General features: G+C 42.9%; 1 protein-coding gene across 1 annotated transcript in view; it reads left to right on the forward strand.

Moving 5' to 3' along the window:
* Positions 1–27,151, forward strand: part of PTPN14 (protein tyrosine phosphatase non-receptor type 14) — a 138,929-nt gene that overhangs the window by 81,343 nt on the left and 30,435 nt on the right. Inside the window, exons 4-8 of the mRNA XM_069459297.1 lie at positions 9,426–9,523; positions 12,133–12,200; positions 19,193–19,263; positions 20,028–20,115; positions 24,373–24,461. Of these exons, the coding sequence (XP_069315398.1) occupies positions 9,426–9,523; positions 12,133–12,200; positions 19,193–19,263; positions 20,028–20,115; positions 24,373–24,461 (414 nt within the window). The remainder of the gene's footprint in view (positions 1–9,425; positions 9,524–12,132; positions 12,201–19,192; positions 19,264–20,027; positions 20,116–24,372; positions 24,462–27,151) is intronic.

Genomic DNA, 27,151 nt, shown 5'->3' on the forward strand with positions numbered 1-27,151 from the left:
GGCAGCTATCGGGAAGCTCTGGAAACTTACTGTAGCTCAAGTACAGGGTGTGTGGTGAGACGTGAAGTTAGAAAATGAGTGGTTTTGACCAGATTATGAAGACCCTGATGTGCTGTATCAGGAGTTTGGACATTTTCCTTATTAGGATCATTGGGTGTTTTATTCTGTTTTTTGAGATAAAATTCATATAACATAAATTCACAATTTTAACCAACTTCAGGTATCCGATTCAGTGGTTTTTAGTATATTAACAGTGTTGTACAACTATTGCCACTATCTGATTTCCAAACATTAGCAATCACTCCCTGTCCTCCCCTTCCCCCAACCTCTGGCAACCGCTAATCTATTTTCTTTCTCTATGGATTTGCTTATTCTAGACATTTCATATATTAATAAGTGGAATCATACAAGATGTGGCCGTTTGTGTCTGGCATCTTTCACTTAGCACAGTGTCTCAAAGTTCGCCCATGTTGTAGCATGCGCCATACTTCATTCCTTTTTGTGAGTAAATAATATTCCATTGTATGGATAGACCGCATTTTGTTCATCAGTTGATGGAAGTTGGGGTTGATTCCACTTTTTGGCTTTTGTGAATAATGCTGGTATTCACGTGCGAGCTTTTGTGTGGACACGTGTTTTCAGTTTCCTTGGGTGTATACCTAGGAGTGGAATTGCTGGGTCACGTGGTAATTCTATGTTTAACTTTTTGGGGAACTGCAAAACTGTTTTCCAAGTCATTGGAGATTTTTAAGACTGATCAAAATAGACTCACATTTTATTTTAACATCAAACACTTTAGCGCAGTATTTTCTTTTGAGGCTAAGTATTTCTACTTCTGTTGTCAATGTTTTCCCAGTTCAGGGCATCACAGCCCACAGCAAGTAGCCCTGTCTGGCTCTTTTAGGTTCTGTAGACATGATTGCTGTGAAGGAATCTGTACCTGATGGCATAAAATGGGACAGAAAGAAGCAGTGTCAGAGTATTCTCTCTCCCTCTGTGATGTATTGCAGAAAATGAGTTTTTCTTTTTTAAGCAGAACCTCTGATTAAATTATAGGCTATTATTAGGGAATTTATTGTACTTATAAACAGTACTTGGATTCCCTGTAATTTGTTATAATTAATGCAAGAGTTCAAGAGCAGAAAGCAAGGATCAGGTTGTGGCATGCCTTTCTCTTTTGCAATACTTTGCTATCATTGGCCTTTTTTCACCAGTAGTTAAGGCCTGTATGTGTTTGTGTGCATTTAAACAAACATTGTCCTTTTTGGGAAAGAATTGCAATCCTTTGACTCATTGAAACTTGAGGAGTCTCAGTAAGAAGTTAGGTGTTTCTGGCAAAACAGGGTATTTATTGATCAGTGAATGCTGAAAACATCTAGACTTGAACTTTTGCCAAGAAGATCTTGTGTGTATGTCTTTGTGTATATGCATGTATTTCTACGTTCATGCATGTACATGTGTTAGCTTGTAGTGTGAAAAAGGCTAGAAGAAAAACCTTCCCTTTTAAGGTTATCTTTGTCAGAGTTTTAGCTTTAGCTTTTGCCTTTTGTTTGTTTTTTTTCTTTGGGGTCATTTCAATTTTGCATAGTTGCAGAAGCATCCACTTTGTAGTCTGTTAGAAAGTGCAGAGTTTTAATTGACTGTCAACTCACTCATTAAGTGTAAAAGCTTTTAGATAGTGCCTGGGTCAGGTACCAAACACCTTATTATACTTCGGTAGTCATAAACTGACATTCTTCTCGAGGGTTTTGAGGATAGAGGGACAGAAGGAAGGAGGCATTCAGGTTTATCTGGTTGCATGCCTGTGTACATACTGTTTATCTGGTCCTGGCAGACGGAGAACGGCGTGGGCCACCCTGTCCATTATCTGGATTTACAGCCGTGAACACCCTTCGGAATGGGTGGAATGTGCTGTTTCTCTCCTGTCCCTATCTCTGTCCATCTAAGATTTAAAATTATATTCTCTTTTGCTTTCCTGTACCCCAGAATTCTAGGACAACTTGTTCTCAGTCCTTCTCTTTTGTCTTTTATAGTAGAGAAACTTTTACATTTGTTTCCTATTTGCGCAATATGACATCAAGAAAGCAGTGCTCCCTGGCACTTTGGTATACACTGCACTGTCCTGGGAGAACTGGGTTCCAGTATGTTCCGGCAAGGTTCTTGTGGTACTGCTAGTCACAAAGGAAGTTTTCTTACGAGGAAAGGGAATTGTAAGTCTTACACTGCTCTTAATAATAACAGTGACAGAGCTATCAGTCTTTTTCTCTCTGGTCTGCCACCCCAATAGTTTTATTGAAAGACTTCAAAGACTGAGGAATTTAAGGATGGCCCTTCTCTCCAAATTGTCATGTCCCTACTGACCATGCAGATGGGTTTACTGAACTTGAACTCTAGAGGAGGAAAGGGCAGTCAGGAGCCGTGTGATGATAATAGTGATACTTCAGGTTGGTAGTTAGAGCGTGCAGAGTGCTTTCACTAACCTGTTTTTAACTGTGGAAGAACCTTTTCTTTCTGTCCCAGACTTCCTTGGCAGTGGGGGTAGAAAGGGTGATGCATGGGTGATACGCACTGTTCATACAGCTTCATCCAGTGTAGCAACAAAATTCAGTTTGGATAAGATTTTTTATCATCCGTAATGTGAAAACTACTCAGTGAAAGGGTCGGTAAAGACTTGTGCGTTACACTGATAATAAACTGCATTTTTCTTTTTTAAAAAAAGAATCTGCATTTAGAAATACATGCACTTAAGTGTCCAGTTTCTCCCTGCTGCAGGACAAAGCCCCTTTCCGGGTGGGAGCCCGCAGTTAAAGACCCCGATCTACAGATTTTACTTTACTCCTTCCATGCTGCTTATAAAGTTGTTAACAGGTAGTTAAAATGCATAGCTCAGTCTTCTTTCCCTTCCTTCTACTTCTGGGGAAGGAAAGTGAAATATCCCAGAGGCTGCTGCTAGGAGGAAAAACCGATCTTGGATAATCCATGGGCCATGGTCCGAAACGTGTCCTGTAATAAGAGTTGGTAGAAAAGCTTCTCATTTCAGTGTTTGCCTCATGCGCTGTGGCAGAGACTATCTCATTGGGGTTGGGGGAGAGCTGAGTTATCTGAGCCCTTGCTTAGAAACATGGGCTCATCAAAATCACCATGTAGTGGTATCTTTTTGTTTGTTTGTTTTGCTTTTATTTTTAGACTTCAATGAAATTGATGGCTTGGCGGGAATGGCTGGGAATCAGATCCTGCCCTCGTCACCTCTGTGGTTGTCCAGGCTCTGGTCTGGTTCTGGTCTTGCCTTTGAAAAGCAGTGTCAACTTGGGCGAGTCATACTCCTACCTCAACACAGTTTCCTTCTCTAAAAAATGAAAGGGTTGGACTTGGTTTTTAAAGATGCTTCCCTTATTAAGTAGCTTAGGCTCAACCGCGCTACAATGATCTATGACCCCCAAGTTTCTGTGCCTTTCAAAATCAAAGGCTCGTCTCTTGCCCGCCTTACTTACCCACTGTGGGTTGTCTGGGGCTCAGGCTAACTCAGCTACAGACCCTACGTGGACACTGCAGGTCTCAGGGCAAAGGGAAAAACAGAGATGGGGAACTGGGCAGTGGATCCGAAGACTTCTGCTTGGGAGCAACAATGATTTCCACTCCCATTTCACCGGCCTCAAAGCCAGGCACAGGGGTAACGAGGTAGGCAGGTGTGACTCTATTGGAGGGGGGCTCTACCAGCATCAGTCATTGGGATAGTAGTAAGGGTCTACACTCCTCCTACCGCCATCCTGTGATTTATGCTGAGGCTGTTGCATCCTTGGGTGGAATTATGACCAAAATCAGACCCTAAGGCTTTAGCCATTTAACCGGACGTGTCTGCTGAACTGGACTTGGAACAAAGGTTTCCCTTGTGGGGAGGGTTGGGAGAAATATTTTAAAAGCAACATGCACCCGGCCTCTGAGCTCCTTGTGCCTTATTTGTGGTTCTGTGATACTACAGGCCATACTTTTCAGAATGCCACATGGACTTGCTCACTCCGAGGAGAATGCACAGACCTGCCAGTAAAACACAGTTGCGGAAGTTGCTTAGATAAATTCCTCATACATGAATTGAAGAGGAGGCTTAAAGACTTTAGCAATGCATCTGTGAACATTGAGGTTAATGTTATGGGGTATAATTTTGAAAGAGTTCTTTGATACCTCTGTCAGAAGTACTGAATGCTCTATTGATTTGACCCTGTGTGGCATTTTCTAAAACTTTCTTTTCAAAATCTTAGGGGAGGAAGTGACTTGGAAAAGTCATTTATTTTCTTGCCATTGGATGGGAACATTCCAAATAAATGAGGCCCCCAGAGACAAGCTCATAGCATCTGTCAACTTTCAGTTGTAATGTCTAATAGCACGGATTATCAGGAAGCCTTTTCAATTTCACACAGGGAAACCTGCCTTTAATCAAAAAATTAATCTTTCCTTTAAAAACAAAAATAAAAATTGTAAAAATTTTACCTGTAATTCAACAAGCATATAGGTATGTTCACTAATTCTTAAAGGGAGAGCAGAATCCTAACCTAAAACCGTTCACTGGGCCTCAATAGTCAGATGGACTATTTCCAGGTCTTTGAATATGAAAAATATTTAAAAATTTTTCTTGTGAGCTTGGGTTTTCAAAGAGGATCTCATTGGAAAGTTGGCAAATACTTACTTTCCTGGCACAAGAAATGGTTTTTTTTTTTTTTTTTTTCTTTTCCCCTCCACCCAAAGCTGTGACAGGGTGGAGTATACTTCCATGAAATTGCATGTTTCCAAAATAGGATTCACTGTTACATTTTTATGGCTGTTGTAACTGAATCGCTAATAAAAAAAATAAGCAAAAACCAAGCATTCTAGAAATAGAATTTCAGCTCCTATATTGTCTAATTTAGTCATCAAATTGGCTAGAATTATTATATTTTATAAAAGTGCTAGTTAGCCAAAGTGGACCAACCAATGTCCAAAGTGGTGTGAACATCATCCTCATTTCTGCGATCTCATGTAGTCATAGCTGCAGTCTCTTGTGGTGGTAGCAACACCTCAGTGCTGCTGTTCAGATTCTCTTGTAGTCTGGACGGTTTCCAGGAGAGAGCACTGCTTCCTCTGGCTCCTTGTGTTTATATCCCAGCACAAGCTTACGCACAACCTGGATGACCAGGAACAGTCCTGGTATTCCTTGCTAGTGGATTGTGAACTCACTGTTTCCTAGGATGGGATGGATCTGTAAATACAACTTGCTCATACATTATACAAGTGGTATCTGAAGATTAAAGTTGGAAGCAGCAGGTTAAGAAAAACTTGAACTACTGTTTTGCTGGATCCTGTGGATTAATTGTTTGGTGGTCTGTTCCCAAAGGTTTCTGTTGATAATCTTCGGTGATCATGTTCACCTCCAAGTTGACGGGTAAAAAGGCTCTAGCTCTGGCAAATAATGCCAGGATAACACCTTTTCGAATGTTCTACTCCTTGGTTCTTAAACATTGTTGAACCCTTAGATCTGTGGTTCCCAATCCTCTGGGCTGTGGACCAATATCAGGCCCAGTTAGGAGCTGGGCCACACAGAAGGAGGTGAGCAGCGAGGGCCAGCGAAGCTTCATCTGTATTTACAGCCGCTCCCCATTGCTGGCATCACTGTCAGCTCTGCCTCCTGTCAGATCAGTGGAGGCATTAGATTCTCAGAGGAGCACGAACCCTACTGTAAACTGTGCATGTGAGGGATCTAGGTTGCTCGCTCCTTATGAGAATTTGTCTGAAACCATTCCCCACCCCCCATCCATGGAAGAATTGTCTTCCATGAAACCAATCCCTGGTGCCAAAAAGGTTGGGGACCACTGCCTTAGATAGTGCGCTAGAGAAGCATGACCACAGTAGTCAGAGATGATACGCATCCCTGTAAGGCAGAGAATGTGCTTTAGTGCCCTCCAAGGTGCCCCTTGGCATCTAGCTGATGTATGTTCACAAGAAGTGCATGATATTAATAGCTATGGGTTCAAATATGCATCTGTCTCCCTGGCTTGTACAGAGGCAAATAAGCCAGAACCACTCAAGACGGGGAGGAATGAATGGTATGTAGGAGAGATTCAAACGTTGTGTAATGAGTAGAAATGGGTGAGCCTCACCCAGCCTTTCCTACCTTGAGATTTTGTTTTCTGGTTTTTTTGTTTTGCTTTGAGAATCCTGTTGTCCGTTTCTTTAATAAGCTTTATATTTCCTTCCTATCCTGAGATTCTGCTTTTGGATTGTCTCAGGGCTTTTCTGTTTGGTTTTTTTTTTTTTTTTCCCGATATCCTTTAATTTAGTGAAGAAAGGCACAGTGGGGCCTTCTGGCAAGAGGGTGAAGTCGACAATTTTCTTCATCACTCTTTTGCTCTTATTCCCCCAGTTTTCAAAGTATGGTCTCCAGATTCCAAGTGATTCCTCTTCAAAGATGTATCTGTTTTCACAATGAACTCTAGGCACTTAAAAGAGGTTTTGATAACTTAAGGACCCCCTTACTTGCCTAGGTTCCTCCTATCTAAGAACTGAATAGTTTATAAACATAAAAGATCTTCCATAAAAAGCTCGTAGGCAATTCCTAACGTCTCTTGAAGAGAAGGTTACCTGCATGAATGTGTGGATCTTGTACCATTTCCTTGAGAACTGGCCCAGAGAACAAGAGGGGTGTTCGAGGGAAGCTAGGAACCAGGCTGGCGACAAGGAAAGACCATGGCACAGGGTGCTGAGGGAAAGCCTCGAAGGAAGGGTAAAGGATGCAGATGGGGAGGAGACGTTTTGTGCCGCATGGTATGAGAGGCAATCTTCTAGCGCCCATATCTTCCCTCCTATTTCAGATTTTACTGAGCTGTCTCCCAGGAAGTAAACTGTGTATCATTAGATGAGTTTTTAAACATGCATCAATTTTTTTATTTTAAAGAAGGCCACAAAACCCTGAGCTTTGCTTGTGATTGACGGGGCTCACCCTTTGAAGCAAAGGTGCTAATGGAAGGCATTTTCATTGGAGCTCCTGGTTTGCTGCATGAAACTATGTAACCTTTATGTGCAGACGTGCTCTCGGCTCCTATTCCCCTGGAATGGGAGACAAGCAGGCGGATGGCAGGCACTGAGACCACGGGAATGCATGGGACCACCCTTCTGTAACGTCTACGCACCTTGAGTGAAACGTGAAAATACGCCTGAGCTCAGTACCTGACTATAGTGAGCTGGGGAAAAAAGGGAGCTGGAAGATACTCGTGCGGCATATTTTACTGTAGCCATTTAGAATTCTTTAGTCTTGGATATTCTGATTTACTCTTGTGATGTGAAATTCATATAAAATTGTTGCTTCAAAAACATTTTCATGTTCTCTGATTCTCTCCTGTGAAGAATGAAGAGGCAGGTCATGACTTCCCTTATTCCTACCTTCATATATTATTACCCAGAACTTCCTAAATAAACACACACACACGCACACACACACACACACAGAGTATCTTTGATTTCTCAGAGTTTTTTGAAGGACCCTACCTAATGTTTCCTCCTTGTTAGCTTGTGCACATCCAGCCCCAGCAGAAGTGCCACTTCACTACCAGCAAAAGACTTTTAACCACAAGTTCTTTTTTTTTTTTTTTTGAAGCCAACTCATCACTTTCCAGTTTATTTCCATGCCAGAACATCTAGAAATTCCATGAGATTTCATTGACAGTGTTAGTTTTTTAAATCATTTTTTTGGCCAATTTTGTAAGTTGGATATAAACAAAATGTAATCTCCCAGAAACATCTTCTTGAGTAGTCTTTATCCTGCATAGTGCTTTCGCTGATGCATGTTTGTTCTCAGCCAAAGCAATTCTTAAATAGTTCACAGAACTTTTAAATAGTTCATGTAATTTCACGTTTCAGTACTAACTGCAAGCTCTTATCTGTAGCCTGTGTTCCTGCTCGTTGGGACTCAGCCGGTCAGAGGGCTCACGGGGTCTGAGGCTGGAATAGAGCAGTGTCCACTGCACTCAGAGTGGCGAGTGGCCCCAGCTCAGAGCACAAAGGTTTGTGCGCATATCGGGGACTTAATCTCTAAAAATCACTGGAGACACTTGTGATATATATGCATTCATTGAGTCAAATGATGTGAGCAGGAAGTAACATTACTGATCGAAGAATGGAAACTGTACAATGATTGTGAATTTCTCATGTGAATGATAGAATGGGAGTAGGAAAAAGAGTTATTTTTCTATTCTATATTAAGTCTGACCAAAAAGGATTTTTAAGCAACTCCGAATGTTTGCCCTTCTGATTTGAGTATGGGATTTTTCTTACTGAAGAGTGACATGGTGTCTTTATCCTGTCCAGTAGACCCAAGAGGAGAGAAGTAGGGGTCTCTGCTAGAATGTGCAGAGAGCCCAATTCTTTCCCTCCAACAGGCGTCGGATTGAAATGTAACAATGCCTGTGCTATCATGGAAAGAGCCAGCGATGATTAGCTCTGGGCGCCGACCGTCTCTCTCCAGGAGAGTTGGGCTTTGGGTCACCTGTGTTCCCCTGACTGAGATGTCAAAGTTACGTTAGAGTAGAGAGTTACAGTTACTGAGAACAAAAGGGTTGTCAGCATTTGTCAGGAATAAATGCTAGAAAAGGGTGACCGTTGTAGTGGTGACTGTGTGGGAAGAGTGTGGTTGAAGGAAGTGGAGTCCCAGGAAGTGAAAGTCTGGAGTGAGGAAATTTCTGGATGTTTAGGTAATTCTAATTACTTACTATTCTAAGAAAATTCTGTTGTATCGGCAATGAAACAATACAGTGGATTAGCTTCTGGGAAGGGCGGTCTCGTCTGAGACTTGATGCTGTGTTTGGGTGCATTCTGTCCATCTGCACTTGGCTGGTTTGAGAATGTACTTCAGGTTGAAAAGTTCCATCCGATTAGATTTTTATGAGTCAAAGATGTGTAAGGTGAAGCCTGGCTCTGAATAGCTTTATCCTGTTTGTTATGTAGCAGAATTCTAAATTATTTGACCTCTCCATGATCTGCCCTACCAAACTTATGAGTTTGAAAGATGTGTTTCTAGAATTTTTTCAGCTACACACACTATTGAGTGTAGCTTTGGCAGTCCTATTGTTGTGGGGGTCCAGGTGTAGGAGAGCATTTTCATTCTTGATCTCTGTTATGAAGAACTGGTTCTTATCAGCAGTTTGTCCTGCTGGCCAGCAAATAAGGGACTTGATGAGAATGCTTTCGAGCTCAGAATGAACAGGATGTGGCACCTGCCACATCAAACAAAGATAAACACAGGGAGAGGTCACTTTCCATCTTTTATAGAGATGACCTTTATCAACCTCACCTGCATATCCTGCTGTGTACACAAGGTTTTGCGTCTAGAGACATCTATGTGGTTGGAATATATTCCAAGTATGTGTTTTTAAGGTTGTTTGTTCCTCTATTCCCACGAACAGATATCAGTATTACCTGCAAGTCAAAAAAGACGTGCTTGAAGGGAGATTACGGTGCACGTTGGAACAGGTGATTCGGCTGGCCGGCTTAGCTGTGCAAGGTAAGACCAGGCTGTGAAATTCCCTTCTCTGTTGGATTATGGTGGTGTCAGCCTCTCGGAGTAAAAAGTTAGATTTACTTAAATGATCCCCCTTAGTAATGCTCCCTTTTCATTTCAAGATATCTTGCATTAAAAATGCAAAGTTAGTGATTTTTGGTGGCAGGATGGTAGATTTCCCAAAGCTGTTTGCAAACTGCTCATGCCTGTATAATTACAGTTTTATTTGAAGAAATAGCAGCTTTTATCCCGCCTTTATTTAAGGCTACATTTCGGGGTTTGTGGAACATTTTCTCATAATTATTCCACTGCACAATGTGGTCATATTGTGTGGCTTGATGCAATGAATGTGTTACTGTCACAACAGCCTCAAGTGTGATAGCTTTAAACATTATAGTATAATTTATTCAAGAGCAGTTACAGAGGTAAATTAAAATCTGTGTAACAACAAACGTGAAACAACAAATGTATATTGGGCTAAATTTGTCTTTCAACCTGTCCTGTTTAAATTTATCAGCCGACCATTTCTCATCTTCTCTGAATTGTTGTATGTGGGTACTTTATATTTTATACATTACTGTTTGTTGGGTGGGAGCTTAACTGCCTTCAATTGTATCAAAAACAAGAAGATGGTAATATAATTTTTGAAAAGAAACTTTTCCTTTCGGTCATTATTTTCTTGAGAATCCGCTAATATCCAAGCGTCAGCCGATCAGCAGCTGAGCTCTGGCTGTGGGGACTGCTGTCATAGAAACTGTAAGGTGACTTTCCACCCCACGCTGAGGACTGAAGTCTGAAGAGGCAACTTTCCTTTAACCTCCTTCGTTCCTGGGTGTTAGTGGTTTAGCAGTTTCTGTTAGACATGCAGTTCCTATACAGTTAGCTCCTGTGTTACCCTGTGGATGGAAATGGGTGAACTCTGATGTATCACATCTGTCTACTTATAGACCAGAGGGGAACAAAACGATGGCCAGTTATGACAGAAAAGTCCTTGGTAGCATCACTGAAATAATGGAGAAGACACCCTTCATGGAAGAGAGAGATGATCCAGTATGACCCACAACTTCAGACTGGGTCTTTCTCCTTTTAAAAAGCTTTCTTACTTTATTGTATTTGTTCTTTGTCCTCTCACTACTCAATCATTAGGCTTATGATTGGTATCCTGGGCATTGGAGGACCCTGGAGGAAGTTGGTGACTTATTCTGGGTTCTTTTTTCATTGGGTCCTTGAAGCTAGCTATTCAGTCTGATGAAACCTCCACTAGCTGTAATATTTTTAAAATAACTTTTTTTGAGAGTCTTTATTGGATCATTAGAAAGGGGCACATCAACAGAAATGTAAGTTGTGATGGAATGTGATAACTGATGATCAAACTTGAAAATAGGCAGAGTTGAGTGATTTTTGCTGTTCCTGTATGCTGTGCTCCTAATTGGTAATTAGTTATGTGCTGAGTTTGTAGGTTGATGTTTACCTTCTCAGCAACTTCTTAACATTGGCGCGCGTGTGTGTGTGTGTGTGCGCGCGCGCCTCTGTCTGTCTGTCCTCCCATTCCGTATTTATCATTACCTTAAGGACACCTGAATCCATTTCTATCTGATATTAAATCATTTACCTGAAGTCAAATTTTCATGCAGGTTTAGTTTTTGTGGGAGCAAGTGAGATAAGAAGCAAAAACATTTCTATATTTGTAACATAGCCTCCCTGTATTCATCTTGCATGTGCTCAGACATACCATTGTGAGATGAAAACAGGACGGAACAGAATTTTTGGCAACTGGTAACATGTGAAGTTGTTTAGGAGGTGTAAAGATTTTCGAGGTTGCTTGCCAAGGGTGATTTATAGTGGGAATTTCCAGCTGCAAATATATGAAAAGATGCACATGGGTTTGGCTCTTCAGTGTTCCAAATTAACCTTGAGTTAAAAAGTCCCCTTGGCAGATATTCCTACGATAGGAATTGATGTATATTTAACAAACATAGGTTTGTTTAAAATTTTTTAAATAGCCTTTAGAATCATTTTCAGGTTTCCCCATTCTTCCTAAAAAATTGTGCGTTGGTGCTTACGTGTTGATATTTATCATATTGTTAGGTAAAAGTGGTAACTATATCAAACACATCTTGGCACTATTTTTGTTTAATAATAGTGCAGAGGCCGGGCGCGATGGCTCACGCCTGTAATCCTAGCACTCTGGGAGGCCGAGGCGGGTGGATCGCTCAAGGTCAGGAGTTCGAGACCAGCCTGAGCAAGAGCGAGACCCCGTCTCTACCAAAAATAGAAAGAAATTATATGGACAACTAAAAAAATGTATATATATAGAAAAATTAGCCGGGCATGGTGGCGCATGCCTGTAGTCCCAGCTACTCGGGAGGCTGAGGCAGGAGGATCGCTTGAGCCCAGGAGTTTGAGGTTGCTGTGAGCTAGGCTGACGCCACGGCACTCACTCTAGACTGGGCAACAAAGTGAGACTCTGTCTCAAAAAAAAAAAAAAAAAAAAAATAGTGCAGAAATAGGATGAAGTGGGATGAGTAAATGTGGTGATAAGTTTACCCTGTTTTAATTCATCTTTAATTTCGTGTAATAAACACCACTCTTCTGCCTTCTTTTCTTCTCAGCTGATTTTGGAGACTATCATCAGTTCGATTCTCAAGATTTCCTCAGAGAGTATGTGCTGTTTCCTATGGTAAGTGTAATGTCCTTTTTTGTAATTAATTTTCTTTAGACATTTAATTCTTTCCTTTGAAAAGCTCAGAGGATTTTACATACACATATTCCCTGGGGGGGAAAGTGCATGCATTTATAAAGTAGGGATAAGTTTTATAAAAACACATTGAGAAAGTAAAGATGCCGCCTTCTGCCTCAAGATACTTCCCTGGTTTCTTTTTCAGATAGTGCCTTGTTACTATATAAAAATGCTACTGAATTTTGTATGTTGATTTTGTAACTTGCGACTTTACTAAATTTATATATCAGTTCTAACAGTTCTTTGATGGAGTCTTTAGGGTTTTCTCTATAAATGATAATGTCATCATCCAACAGAGACAATTTCACTTCTTCTTTTCCTATTAGGATGCTTTTTATTTTTTTCTTGCCTAATTGCTCTGGCTAGGATTTCCGGTACTGTGTTGAATAAAAGTGGTAAGAGTGGGCAGAAAACAATCCCATTTACAATAGCATAAAGAAAATAAAATACTTAGGAGTGAATTTAACCAAGGAAATGAAAGATCTGTATGCTGAAAACTAGAAAATGCTAACAAAAGAAATTGAAGATGGCACAAATGGAAAGATATTCCGTGTTCATGAATTGGAAGCATCAATATTGTTAAAATGTCTACCCAAAGCAATCTATAGACTTAATGCAATTCCTATCAAAATCCCAGTGTCATTCTTCACAGAAATAGAAAAAACAATCCTAAAATTTGTATGGAACCAGAAAAGACCCCAAATAGCCAAAGCAACCTTGAACAAAAGGAACAATGCTGAAGGCATCATACTACTTGACTTCGAACTATATTTCAGAGCTTTAGTAATTAAAACAGCATGGTACTGGCAAAAAATAGACACATTGACCAATGAGTGGACCAGTATAAAGAGCCCAGAAATAAACCCACACATCTGTGGTCAATTGATTTTTCTACAGAGGGGCCAAAAACACGCAATGGGGAAAGGGCAGTGTCTTTAATAAATGATCCTGGGAAAAGTGGCTGTCCACATGCAGAGGAATGAAATGGGTCCTTATCTTGCCCACTGTACAACTCAAAATGGATTAAAGTAAGGCCTGAAACTATAAAACTACCAGAACAAAACCTAGGGGAAAAGCTACACAACACTGATCTGGGCGATGATTTCTTGAATATGACCCCAAAAGTACAGGCAACAAAAGAAAAAATAGACAAATAGGATTGCAATAAAACTAAAAAGCTTCTGCAGAGCAAAGGAAAACAATTAACAGAGTGAAGAAACCCACAGATTGGGAGAAAATATTTGCAAATCATACATCAGATAAGGGGCTCAAAACATATAAGGAACTCAGTCTACTCAATAATAAGAAAACAAATAACCCTATTACAAAATGGGCAAAGGACCTGAATAGACATTTCTCAAAAGAAGACACACACAAGGCAAACAGGTATATGAATAGTAGTCAACATCATTATCATTAGGGAAATGCAAATTAAAAGCACAGTGAGATCTCACCTCACACCCGTTAGAAGGGCTATTATCAAAAAGATGAAAGATAACAAGTGTTGTCAAGGATATGGAAAAAAGGAAACCCCTTGTACGTGGTTGGTAGGAATGTAAATAAATGCAGCAACATTTGGAAAACAGTATGGAGGTCCCTCAAAAAACCAAATATAGAATTACCTGCCACTGCCTTCCCCTCCCTCCATGGTCCTGTCACTGTCCCCGGTGTGCTGGCTCTCTTCCTTTCTGAACACGCTGAGCTGGTTTCCACCCCAGAGCCTTTGAACTTGGGCTTCCTCTGCCTGGAATACTGTACCCCAGATATTTATGTCATTCAGGTCTTGACTCAAATATCACCTCCTCAGAGAGGTCTTCCTTTTCTCTGACCACCTATCTGATACACCCTCTCAACCACTTCCTGTTATATCACCTTGTGTGTGTGTGCTTCTGTATCTGAAATTGTGCACTCTTGTGTATGTGTTACTGTCAGCTAGAATGTCACTTCTGTGGTCCTTAAGCAGGGGCCCTGTTTTGTCCATTGTTGTCTGGCACAGTCTGTGCTCAGAAAAGTTCGTAGAAAGAATCAATGAAGAAAAATGCTGCTTCCTGGATTGAAGTAGGGATGAGGCTAGATTTTAACCCCTGGAGAATTTTCGTTGGTTGGTTGGTTGGTTGGTTGGTAGCTTCAGGGTTAATGAGAAGAGTTTTCATGACAAAGGAGTAAAAACATTTTAAAAGCCATTTTAGAGAAGAGCTATCACCAGTCAACATTTTGACTTTGGTTTTAGAAATTATGATCACCACTTATTTTTTTGATCAACTGTTTTGCCCCAAGCACTGACCCGGGTAACCAGCACCCAGGGGATGAAATTGTATAAGACATGGTGCTTGTTTTCAAGGAGACTACGGTGAGGTTGGGTAAATAGGAAGTTTGCAAAATCAGAATGCAAAGCCAAGTGTAATTAAGTATGATCAGGATTTTATGTGGGGAGAGGTCACGTGTGCTGTGGGGGAGGGGGATCAGGGAAGGCTGAAAGGCTAATGGAGTGGAGAACTATGTCTTCAAATGTGGGCAGGATTCTACCAGGCAGAGAAGTAGGGAGTAAGGAATGATCTGGACAGGGAGAAAAGCAGCAGGGGCACGGTGGCCTGGGTGTTTGGGAACATGGCATCTGGCCAGTTTGACTCGGGTGCTGGAAGGGGAATCGTGGCAGATGAGACTGAGACCTTCTGAGGAATTAGTAGAACGCATGTACTCCTTCCAGGGTTCTGCCAACCCCACACTTGGAGAACTGCTGGATTTGAGCAATGAGACCATTTGTAAGAGGAGGTCAGCTGAGAATCTGTTGTGGTGGTTGGGGCCAGAGATATCATATGGCTGTTAGCAATGAGATAAAAACAAGAAAACAAAGCAAAAGATATTTTGGAAGTAAAATAGGCAAAACTCAGCATCTTATCAGCTATTGCATGGGAGAAAGTGGAGTCTCTCTCTGATGACAAAGGTTTTAAGTTTGAGAGACTAGGATAAGTAATGTTGGAATTATCTGTGTTAGTGCATGAGATAAATCCATATTGGTCCAAAGCTTACTTTGTTCTTAGAGGCTGGGGAAATAATACAAGTCTCTGACTTTTCATGAATAACTTAATGCTTATTTTTCTTCCCTAAAAGGAAAACAGCAATATTATCTGCTGTGCCTGCTGTCTTTATACTTTACTAGTTCTACCCATTAACTCAAACTCCATTCAGGGATTAGCAGGTTACTTAGAGAAGTTCTTCCTAGGGCTTAGTGTCAGTGGGCTTGAATCAACATCTCTGATATCTCAGAAGTCAGGATGTTTTCCAGTGTGCTTGGTGGGAGAAAAGTGAAGCTCAAACCTTAGGATTTTAGAGAGTGTGCATTTTTGTGTCAAACGGAGTGGCTGATAATGGAGGGCTGGTAACTACCCACGTTTATTTACCTTACTCATGAAAGGCCTTTATCCCATTGCCTTTAGGAAGAGACCAGCTTTGGGTACTGGTCAGAGTTTTCAAAGGTAATTACCAGCATGGTGTTTGTAAGTTTATAGATGATAAAATGCTTTGACAGGTTAACATGCTGTGGAGTAGTAAAGGAGTTATTTTGTGCGTCTCTTTCAGAATGAGACCGTTTCCACTGGGCTCTAGGCACATCAGGTACTTAAACAGCATAGACTACATAAATCTCACCATTGGACAGACAGGTATTGACATTGTTATTCTTGGCTCTAAAATTGCTATCTTTAGGATGGTAGCCACCAGCCATGTGTAGATATTTACATTCAAATTTAAATTAATTAAAGTTAAATAAAAATTCAGTTCCTCAGTTGCCGTGGCTGCAGATGAAGTACCCGGTAGCCACACGTGTCGATTGACTGCTGTGTGGGAAAGCCCAGACAGGGACCATTTCCATCATCCTGGAAAGGACAGTGCTGACGATGGCGTGGCAGGAGCTGATCGTTGTCAGCGTGTGGATCTGAGTCGTGAACATTCTTTCCTGGGCTTTTGCCATCAGCCACCCACATTCATCGCCCTCACCTCTGCCACATCGTATCTTGGGTGCACCGTGGCTGTGGTTGGAAATGTCATGACACTGTTGCCGAGCAGTGCTGTGTCCCTATCCTGGCTGTGTCCTTACTGGCTGTACCACCGTGGGCAAGTTATTTAACCTTTCTGAGCCTGAGTTTTCTCATCTGAAAATGTGGGTGACAAGCCTAGTCCCATTGTAAGCATTAAAGGAGAATAATGCATGTGATGTACTTGACTTGGCACATGGTAATTCTCAATAACTTTATGTAGTTGTGTTATTATGATCACGTCTCTATCTTATGCAAACATGAGGACGTTGAGTCGTGTGCTTTCCTGGTAACATCACTCTACGCACATTGAAATGTATGCAGGCAGAGTGCAGACAGAAGGTATAGATGATCATTAGCCAGCTTTGCATAATTAAAAACTCTTATTTGATGGTATGAAACTTACACGTTGCATCGTGAGTTCAGGTCATGAACATTTATTGGTCACTTACTGTATATTGAGAACTTACAAGCTGTCATTACATAAGAGCCCTGTGATATGAAGAGGTATTGCTGCCCCTGGTGCCTGTAACCTCACTGAGGGAGGGAGACATGGATAAAGGATGAGTGTACACATAACTATGTAAGAAATGCAGTGGGCAGACCACGAGGAGGGCTCTAGGAGACACACGCAGTGCAGAAGAGCCATTACTAGTCAAGAGAAGGAAAGACTTATGTCCAGCTAAGGGAACAGGACAGCCCCGTGGGGAAAATGGTAGCAGAGATAGGCCCTGAAGGATGCTGTGACGTTTCACACTGTGTGATGTGACTGGACAGGGTTCTTCCAGGAGGGCTGGGCAGGAGCATGAATGGAGGTGTAAAAGCAGTTTGTGTTAAGAGGAGTTTACCAAGACCTTTGGCCCTAGGACAGCAGCTCTCCCAGGGAAGTCTGAGTCACCTTGAAGAATGGCCTGAATGCCAGGCCCAGGTGTTGACCTGAGTAGGCAGTGGGGAGCCATGGAAGGTTGTAAACTTTCTGCATGGTTCCACAAGAGCTTTCAAAGAGAAGAATGCATTCCTTTGGCGGGGGAGGGAGGATAGGATGAATGGCTGCGTTTGATCTTCTAAAGCAACTGAATTTGTTAAATGGCATTTCTTCAGCAGAGAAAAGAACAAAGTCAAGTGCACAGGACGCTCCACAGGTGCGTGGCTGTGTGCAGGCACGCACTCTGCCATTTTTCATTCGCACGGGGCCACTCTTGCATGTCTCTCTGGTAGGACGCATACCTGAGGGAGGCCCCAGACGTGGACCAAGGTGGTTGAGCCGAGTACAATAGCGGAGGAGTACCTTGGACTTTTCCTTTTTTAAAAGTAGGATGCAGAGGTTTAATGGAACACTTTTCGGTCTTCACTTATCTTTATTTTATTCTTTTGTCACTTGCCTTTCATTAGCTTTTCGAAGTTAATGTCAGGTTATTACTACTACTCAGTACCTGGGTGTGCACACGTAGCTCAGTTTCTAAGCCACACGTATCGTTGTTACTCCACAACGTAAAACTGAAAATGTTGCACTTATTCTCTCTCATGGACTGGAGTCATTTCAGCGGATGGCTACACGGGAAACAGCAAATTACTCAGTTAACACTTGAAGAATAGGAGCGGCCACAAGTCACTTTGTCTTCTCGGAGGTCTCTCACGAACTATGGAGTCAGCAGGACTGGCAGAGCTATAGGATGTCTAGTACATAGTTCTGTCATCATTTTCCAGTTTTAAAAAACATTGGTTTTTCACATTTTGATGATTTGAGATGGCATGTTTCTTACAGTTTTGAGGTGTACGTTTTGGAGGACAATGTTTCGTCCATGAAAAGTTGTTAAATTGCAAGTCAACCTTCATATCACTGGTATTTTAGAAGCAAGGGAATGAGGCACTTAGTATGATTTCCACCGAAACATCAGCCCCAACCCATAGCCCAGCGTCCCTCCTACCATCCTCTCTGGAGCTCAGAGGAAGACAGTGCATACCTGTGCCCACCTGGGTGCTTCCTGGTCTGGGATATATGGAATCCGCTGCCTGGGAAAGCTAGAGGTAGCTGACCCTCCCCAGGCCTTACCAAGTCACCAAAGGGATGAGACGAGTTCTAGAATCACTGCATCTGGCAGCCTCTCAGGAACTGCCTTGGTCTCCTCATCTTGGATTTATTTCTCCAGATGCCATCTCGCCATCCTAAATAACGCTTCATGGAAAATGTCTAACAAGCCCCGATTTCCATTTTGCCGTGGTGTAAATCCTTCCCCCGTGGTGTCCCTGAAGGGGAGTTAGGAAGACTCCACAGTCCCAGGGCCTTGTGATTTGGTTGGTTGATTCACCGTTGGTCAGTTCACTAACTGGTGATTTACGTACCTGTTGTCTCACAGAGCTCTCTCGATGTTTCAGCCGTTATGGCCTCCTCTGTTCCCCTGACCATAAGGTGACATCGGAATGGGTCTGCTCTGGCTTTAGTTTCCTGGAATTGTGCAGGTGGACAAAAAAGCCTCGCACATCCCTTCCCAGGCTCAACTTCTGAAGGGGTGATGGCCGGGAAACTCATTGGCCTATAACCTGATCGTTAAAAATATAGAAGTACATGCAAAGCATTGCTGGTAAAAGTGCATCAGAGGCAAGCAGATAGCGCAGAGGGTAAATGAAAACAGAGCTATTCCTGGGTCCTACAGAATTTAGGTAGCGACCCAAAATGTACCTTGAAATAACCTAAGTTATAATGGAGAGCCATGTCATAACAATAAATATCATAACTCAGTCCTGAAAGTTACAGCCATTCATTCTGCAGGAGTAAAGGAGAGACGAGGACGTGAGGCTAATGAGGAGCGTCTTCTGCACAAGGGAGATTTTAAGGTTTGCAGGTGAGATAGCAAATGCCCGTACAGTCTTGACCTTGAGTGCTTTCCGTTCTTACAGGATTTGGCCCTGGAGGAGGCTGTTCTGGAGGAGCTGACCCAGAAGGTAGCCCAAGAACACAAAGCCCACAGGTAAGGCAGGCAGAGGGCAAGCCTGGCCAGCGGCTATCTGGTGTCCACGGGGCAGGAGGCATTTATCTTCCTACCCCCCACTCCTGGCTCGAGTCCACACAGTTGTGTTTCTTGCACCATCTGACTCAGTTCTGCACTTCTGGCCTTGAAAACTGCCCTCCCATCTGGGCAGCCTGTGCTGAGGGTGAAGCCCTAAAGTGCTGCTTTGGGTAAGAAGGTGGGAAAAGGAGGGAGATTTTAACTTAAGGAAGCACTAAGAGCTTGATCAGAGCCACTTGGGCTGATTTGTACCAGTGGAAAACACACCTTTCCTGTCCAACCTCAGAGGATCTTTGCAATGATCTGAGGCGCTCTCATGTGGCCACTTGGCTCCCAAAATATTGTCCTCGTATTATACCTTTTTTTTTTTTTCAATTTTTTCTTTTTTAAGTTGAGTTTTCTCCCAGGTAGGAGCAAAATAACTTCATTTTAAAGCAGGCAGCATTGTTCACAGGGATGTCTGGAAGAATTGTTTAGTGTTTATGGGGCTGTGGCTCTTAATTCAGTGCATTACCTTCCTCGCATTATTCCCTGTTGAGTAAAAGGCTTCTGGGCAAGATGTTAATGAATCACTTAGTAACACACCGTACCCTCACAGCTGGGTAATGATTGCTCTTCCCAGAAGCCCGAGCTAAACCACAGCTCTGGAATTTGCCATCAGGAGGGTAGGCTCTTCCGCTGGCTGTCCCTAACCATTTCCTCCTTTGATGCTATTTTGATTTTAGTGGAATCCTACCAGCCGAAGCCGAGCTTATGTACATCAACGAAGTGGAACGTTTGGATGGATTTGGACAGGAAATCTTCCCTGTGAAGGTAACGTCCTGTGCCCTGTCCTTGCTTTAGCCATCTCAGAACAGCACAGGCATTTAGAGAACCAGTTGCAGTGGGCCAGCATGGCTTGGCCTTCTTATCACTGCGTGACAGTTGGCAAGTCCAGTTGACTTTAGGGAAAACAAATGCTTTTTCTTAAGTAGAAAATTTTGACACTTTCTGTGGTCTTCAGCAGTGTAGCTCATTTATAAGACCACCATCTAAGTGAGTGCCTCGCACCAGCCCGTTCAGCGCCTTGGAGGTAGCAAGGCTCATATCCAGTCCTACGGCAGGACAAGTAGCTAATGCCATGTGTGCGTTAATCAAGACTGTAGCCAGGAGTTTTCCCTCCGCTTGCTTATTCTCTTTTCTCGTCATTGAGCTGATACAGGGATAATTTTTTGTGAGGTAGAATGAAACATTTCATGCATGCAGTTATATTTTATTTCTCCAGCTCTGTGGGGCCCTGCACGGTGGGTTTCCAGCCCCTTTGGTGTTTTTGCAAGAAACTATGTCTGGGAAACTGTTACAGCATATCACATGCTTTGCACCAAATCCACCTCCTGAAGTGGGTGTGGTTGGGGGAGGGTCATGGTGCATGGTCATTTATAGAGCTGAGCCCATAATCCAAACTCATTTTCTGCTCTCTGATGACCGACTTTACAAAAAATGGAGTTTTGTCGGAAACCTAAAGCAAATGGCACATTTCAGCAATTTGGGAGACGCCTGCAATTTCCACGCAAACATTTCACTCCAGACTGGCTCCACTGGCTGTTTTATAAGTGTTTGGTTCCCCCTGTGTTGCACGTTTGCAATTTGCCTTAATGAGAACTGCCCATGTGCATCAAGGAGAAGCGAGCAGGGTGGCCGCGGCTTGCGAAAAGGGCTAAATGGCTCTTTTTTAGATTTGTTTAATTTTCTTTTGCTTCTCTAATGGCTGCCCTTCATAGGGTTGTAATCCATTTTCCTTGCAATAATGCCTTATGAAGCCATCTGCATCCCACTTACATTTCGGCAGCCCATATATAGTCATGATATTTTGGGTCATTGAAAAATCAGAGTAAACTTTTCTCCACTTCTAGAAGACTGACTTCTCCATCCCTGGAAGTTGGGGGTTTTGTTGTGGTGGCGATTTGCCTATGTTGTTTTTAGTATTTCTGAACTGAGGGAAACAGGAGCAACTGAGGTAATGCTGAAATTTGCTGTGCTTGGTTCTGATGAACTTTTCAGGATGTTCTAGTGGGACCAAGGGGGCTATTATACCTTCCTCTGAGTGGGAAGACAGGCGCTGCTGACTCACTGCTGGGAGGGTGTACCCGAGCTGTGCTGCTGCTTTTTTCCCATGTATCCGTTCATGACTAAGGTGACCACCTACAGAGCACATGATGCCTGGTGACCCAAGGATGAGGGTGGGAGCAGCAGTACCGGTGGGGGTGGTGGCATGTTCAGCTCTGAGATAAGTGACAAAGCAGACAGAAAAGTACGCAGGGAAAGGCTGTGGAAAAGTCCCTTTGGGTTGGTATAGGACGTTATTGATCAAATAAGATGAAGTTTTGATATACCCTGGGGAAGAACACTTCTATTTAGTGTGGGCTTTTCCATGAGTGGTTCGTCAAAAATTTTCAAGACCGGAAGAGTACTAATCCATTTCCTGGCAGGTGTGCCCCTCCTCCTTCACGTACACAGGTGTGGCTGCTACCTGAGTCCTCCTGTATTGTCAGAGCACATGGACGTGGGGGAGGGTGTTTCTGGAACCTGGAACCTCGATCTGGTGCAAGATTGGATGTAGAACCCTTAAGGTTTGACCAATGCACGGTCCCCAGCACACTGGGTGGAGTGGCGACCTGGAGCATCTCCTCTGTGTTTTTCTGATGCTCCGCCCTGGTGAACGACTCTTCCCGAATCCCCATCAACACAGATCTACTGGCAGAGTGCCCAGGGAAGTCTTCCTGCAACATTTTCCTTTCTCTTTCTATCTCCTATGTTCTTTTCCCACGTATAACTTCTGTAACTTACCTTTTCGACGTCTCCTAATCACCAAGACCATTCTCTTTCTTCTTACCCAGTTCTTTCTCTCTTACTGCTCTTTCTGCTTTGCCACCAGCCAGTGGACATACCCTTTCTCTGTCCCTGTTGGAAGACTTCTATTCTAATGTAAACTTTGGTGGGCGGGTTGAGAAGAGGTCACTGAGAAGGGGCCCTGTCTGTGTTTCTTGAATGGGGTCAAGTATTCCTGGGAATGGAGAAGTCCTTCCTTTCCATCTTAGTCCTGGTTGTGCATGACCCCCTCTCGCTTCAGAAAGAGAACCTCCCCCCAGGGAAAACAGGACTTCACTTCGGGGACGGAGTGACTGAACATCTCCTAGATGTTGGGTCTTATTCCCACGCCACTCTCAGAACCTGGCAGCCAGGTGATGCTCTCCGGGCAGGAGGTTGGAAGCACCTGACTGGACCAAGAGACCAGACTAAAGATTAATCATCTGGGAGTCCCCAGCAGAGGTCCCTGCAGATCACCCGACAGTGAAGTCCCCAAGCCCCTCCTGTGTTCACGAAGCTACCAACCAGCGTTTAGCATCCCACTCTTGAATGTGAACAGCCAAGACGCCCTACCCAGTGCCCCGGTAGGAATGACAGAAACCAACACCATGGAAACAAAGTGAACTGGAAGGTGCAGAGACTCTACAGGGAGAGCCACCTGCTTAAAATACCATCCGATGAGCCTCAGAAATTAAAAAAAAAAAAAAAAAAAAATTGCCTCCTTAAAGGAATAAGTTGCTTCTAAAAAGGGAACATTTAGAAAATGAAGAAGAACTTTCAGAAATTAAATGTATGATATCAGAAATGGAAAACTTAGTAGGCAGATTAGATAAAATCTCACCAGAAAAGCCAAAGTAATGGAAAGAGGGGTGGGGCAGGAGACAGACCCCGTTCAGGACATCCAACATCTGAATAATGGGAGTTCTAAAAAGAGTGAACCAAGAAAGCAGGAGATAGTAATTTGAGAAAATATCCCCGTGCTAAGGAACATGTGGTTTTTCATTGAAAGGGCCGTGCACAGTGGCTATAAGGAGACATATGCTAGGGCTTTAAGAGTTTAAAGTTGCCGCCTCTGGGGAGAGGAAATGGTGGGGCCGGGACTGCTGCTGGTTTCCTTTAAGCAAGGCCTGAAGAATATTCAACTCTTCAAACTATGTGCATGTGTGTAACTTTGATTTAAACAGCAAAAACTTTGATAAGGTTAAAAAACAAGATTAATAGATATTCATGAAAGAGAAAATCCAAATGGTCACTGGATCTGAGAAAATCCTAAAATTCACTTTTACGCTGGAAATATGTTGTGACAAATTGACATAAAAGTTTACATATATGTGTATGTATATATATAAAAAATTCACAAGGACACACAGTGGGTGAGTTCCTTGAGGACCTGGCCCCCAGGCAACTCGTTGCCTCCTTGCCCTGAGGCTGTTGGTGATTCCTTCCGCTTAACTTACGGATGAGAAGCAACATGTGGGACCCATGGGTGAGCTATAGCCAAATGCTATAAACCCATTGGTGATCTCTTTCTTCACAAATACTTTTTTTAATTAATTTTTTTAGTTGACAAAAAGTGTACATGTTTATGGTGTACAAAATGTTATGAAATACATATACATATATAAATTTGGCTAATTAACATATGTATTATGCCACATACTTGGTTTGGGGTTTTTTGTTTGGTTGTGGTTTTTTTTTTTTTTTTTTTTTTTTTTCAGTGAGAACACTTAAAATTTACTCTTGGTGATTTTCAAGAATACGATACATTGTTATTATAGTCACCACGATATGCAATAGATTTCTTGAACTTATCCCCCCTAAAGAGGCTTTGTGTCCTTAGACCATCATCTCCCCATTCTTCCCGCTCCCCAGCCTCTGGTAACCCCATCTTCTTCTCCAGCTCTATCAGTTCAGTTGTTTTAGATCCCACATATAAGTGAGAACATGGGGTATTTGTCTTTCTGTGCCTGGCTCATTTCACTTATAATGTTCACCAACTCCATCCATGCCGTGGCAAATGACAGAATTCCTTTTCTTTTTTAAGCCTGAATAGTATTCCATTGTACACCGATACCACATTTTCTTTATCCATTCATCTGTGATGGACACTTAGGTTGATTCCCTGTCTTGGCTATTGTGAATAGTGCTGCAATGAATGGCTATTGTGAATAGTGCTGCAATGAACCTGGGTCATCACAAGTATCTTTTGTTGATCTTATGCAGGACAATCATGGAAACAGTGTGCACCTTGGCATTTTCTTTATGGGGATTTTCGTGAGAAACAGAATTGGAAGACAAGCAGTAATATACAGGTAGTCTCATTTGTTTTGGGTTTTTTTTTTTTTTTTCCTTTTTTCCCTTGAGGGACTCCAGAAAACCACACTGAGTATTAAGGTTATCCACATGAGTTAAGAGCCAGACCATGGATCAGAGTTGAGCTTTTCTCAACTCAGATAAGGTCAGCCCTCTGCGGGATTTAAGAAGTTATGGAGAAATTCATCTCACGTTTCTTGGAGGCCTGATGGGGGAGAGGAAATCCTTTCTTCCCACCTGACTCCAGGAAATGTGTGTTGAACCCCATTGAGTCAGAAGAGTGGAACTAAACTCTATGAGTCTGGTTGGAAACCAGCTCTCCAGCCAGTCGTTCAATCCAAATTGGCTTCTTTCCATGGTCTTGTACCCTCTGCCTAACCACACGCACGTGCCACGAGAGGGCAAACTGATTTTTACAAAAGATGATTATTTGAAAAAGTGTGTTTTGAAAAAGCAGTCACTGTATTATGATAAATTAGAGGACTTTGATGCTTTTTAATTATTTTGACATTTTAACCCTCTACCAGGAATAGTACTGGTGGAGGGATGCGGAAGTCTCCCCGCCACGTTACGTGTCCACACGCTTGCTTTGTGTTGGTGCCTGTAGATTCCATCATGTCAGTGATCTGAAACACCGTGTGCCTGCTTTCATTTACAAGGGCACTGTGGCTCATTATTTATCAGAAGAGCAGCTTTCCTGTGTGTGCATCTCATAGGAAGAGCTGTGCGTCCGGGGCAGGTGATCACAGGCAGCTCCCGGAGGCAAGCAGAGCCCACCGTCTGGAAGTGAATCTTGGCCAGCTGTGTACTCTCTGAATCGGCAGTTATTGCAGGTCATTTTGAGACAGTTTTTCAACCAAAAGCTTCCTGGTTGGCTTTTATTGCCCTAGGTCCCCACCCTGCCATTATTTTTATGATTTTTCCCTTGCTCTTTGACTAGAGACATTATGGAGCAGCAGTAGAGAGCGAGATCTTTGGGTCTACAGAATGAACTTTTTGACTTTTGGACGTGGAGTCAACCCCATATACCTGCCACAAAGTGTAAATTAACTGAATAAAACATGTAAATGTGTGCAGAGTTGTAACCATGAATCTTTATGCCCATTCAAGGTTATCCAGGCATTTTTGTCCATAGAGTTTTGAGTTTCTTCTCGAGCCTACAGAAGAGAAGTAAACAAGTCTTACTACCAGCTGTCAAGGTGGAATAGAAGAAAATAGCATTTTGCAGGCCGGGCGCGGTGGCTCACGCCTGTAATCCTAGCACTCTGGGAGGCCGAGGTGGGCGGATCGTTTGAGCTCAGGAGTTCGAGACCAGCCTGAGCAAGAGCGAGACCCCATCTCTACTAAAAATAGAAAGAAATTATATGGACAGCTAAAACTATATATAGAAAAAATTAGCCGGGCATGGTGGCGCATGCCTGTAGTTCCAGCTACTCGGGAGGCTGAGGCAGGAGGATCGCTTGAGCTCAGGAGTTTGAGGTTGCTGTGAGCTAGGCTGACGCCACGGCACTCACTCTAGCCTGGGCAACAGAGTGAGACTCTGTCTCAAAAAAAAAAAATAGCATTTTGCAGATTTCATGGGCATAGGCCACTCACAGGTTTTGCTCAGTTTTCTTAGAAACTGCCTCCAGACCTTTTCATTTATCTTGAAACCCCTACAAGATGGGAGTTTACTTCTACTGTCGTGTTAATTATGCCACTGGGTGAAATCGTGCTGTGGGCCTCCGAGTGTATCTAAGGTTTTGGCAGTTGATTTGAAGGAATGGAGCCAGAGGAAACCAAATACCTCTTATCTAGAGAGACCTTCACTGAGGAGCATGTAGCCATGAGTCCATGCAGATGTAATCTGGTAGTTCTGAGAGTCGGGCAGCAAGCTGGGCGGAGCACATGGGGAGAGTATTGCACCAGCAGATGGTCTTTAAAACATGTGGGACTGGTGTGATGCAAATATGACTGGCGGAAAGTCTGGAAACCCCAGGTAAACAACTCATCCATACCTGATGAACAGAGTCAATGTGGCTACGTCAGGTAGTCATTTGTGTCTAAATTGCCTCCTCTTTAAAGAAGGATCAAAAATAGCTGTCTTTTCTGCCTTAGGCAGTTGATATAAGAATCGTACTCTGTACAGATGACAGGCAATATTATTACTGTTCCTTCTTCCCACAGACATTTATGCAGTGCCCTGTGCCAGGTACTTGGCTCAGTGTTTGGAATACAGAGATCAAGAGAGTGGAACCCTACGCAAGGCGTTGGGCCTGTGGTCTAGTTTGGTCTAGTTAGAGATCTAGTCACAGAAGTAAAAATTGAAAGACAGCGAGGTGACCGACAGAGGAGGACAGTGGGTTCTTCTCGCATGTGGGTAGTGGGGGGATGAGAAAGAGGGTTTCCTAGAGAAGGGGACTCCTGAGCTGAGTCTCAAAGGAATTATCCAGACGGGGATGCTGGAAGTGTAGCACGCAGGTGTGTGATGGAGCGAAGTAGCAGTGGGCAGGGTCGGGGCACTGAGAGCAGGGGAGGTCGTGGTTCCAGAGCTTGGAAATTGGCTCTGGGTAGAACGGGAAGCAGTAGCTTTTCTTCCCTCGTCCAGTGCTGATTTCGGTGTATCTCATTTTAGATAAGGTCTCCAGGAGGACAGGAAAGGAAAGCCTGTTTTTCTGTGTGCATATGTTAGATCACAAAAGCACAGGCA

Source organism: Eulemur rufifrons, chromosome 27 (assembly GCF_041146395.1).
Source record: "Eulemur rufifrons isolate Redbay chromosome 27, OSU_ERuf_1, whole genome shotgun sequence".
Taxonomy (NCBI): domain Eukaryota; kingdom Metazoa; phylum Chordata; class Mammalia; order Primates; family Lemuridae; genus Eulemur; species Eulemur rufifrons.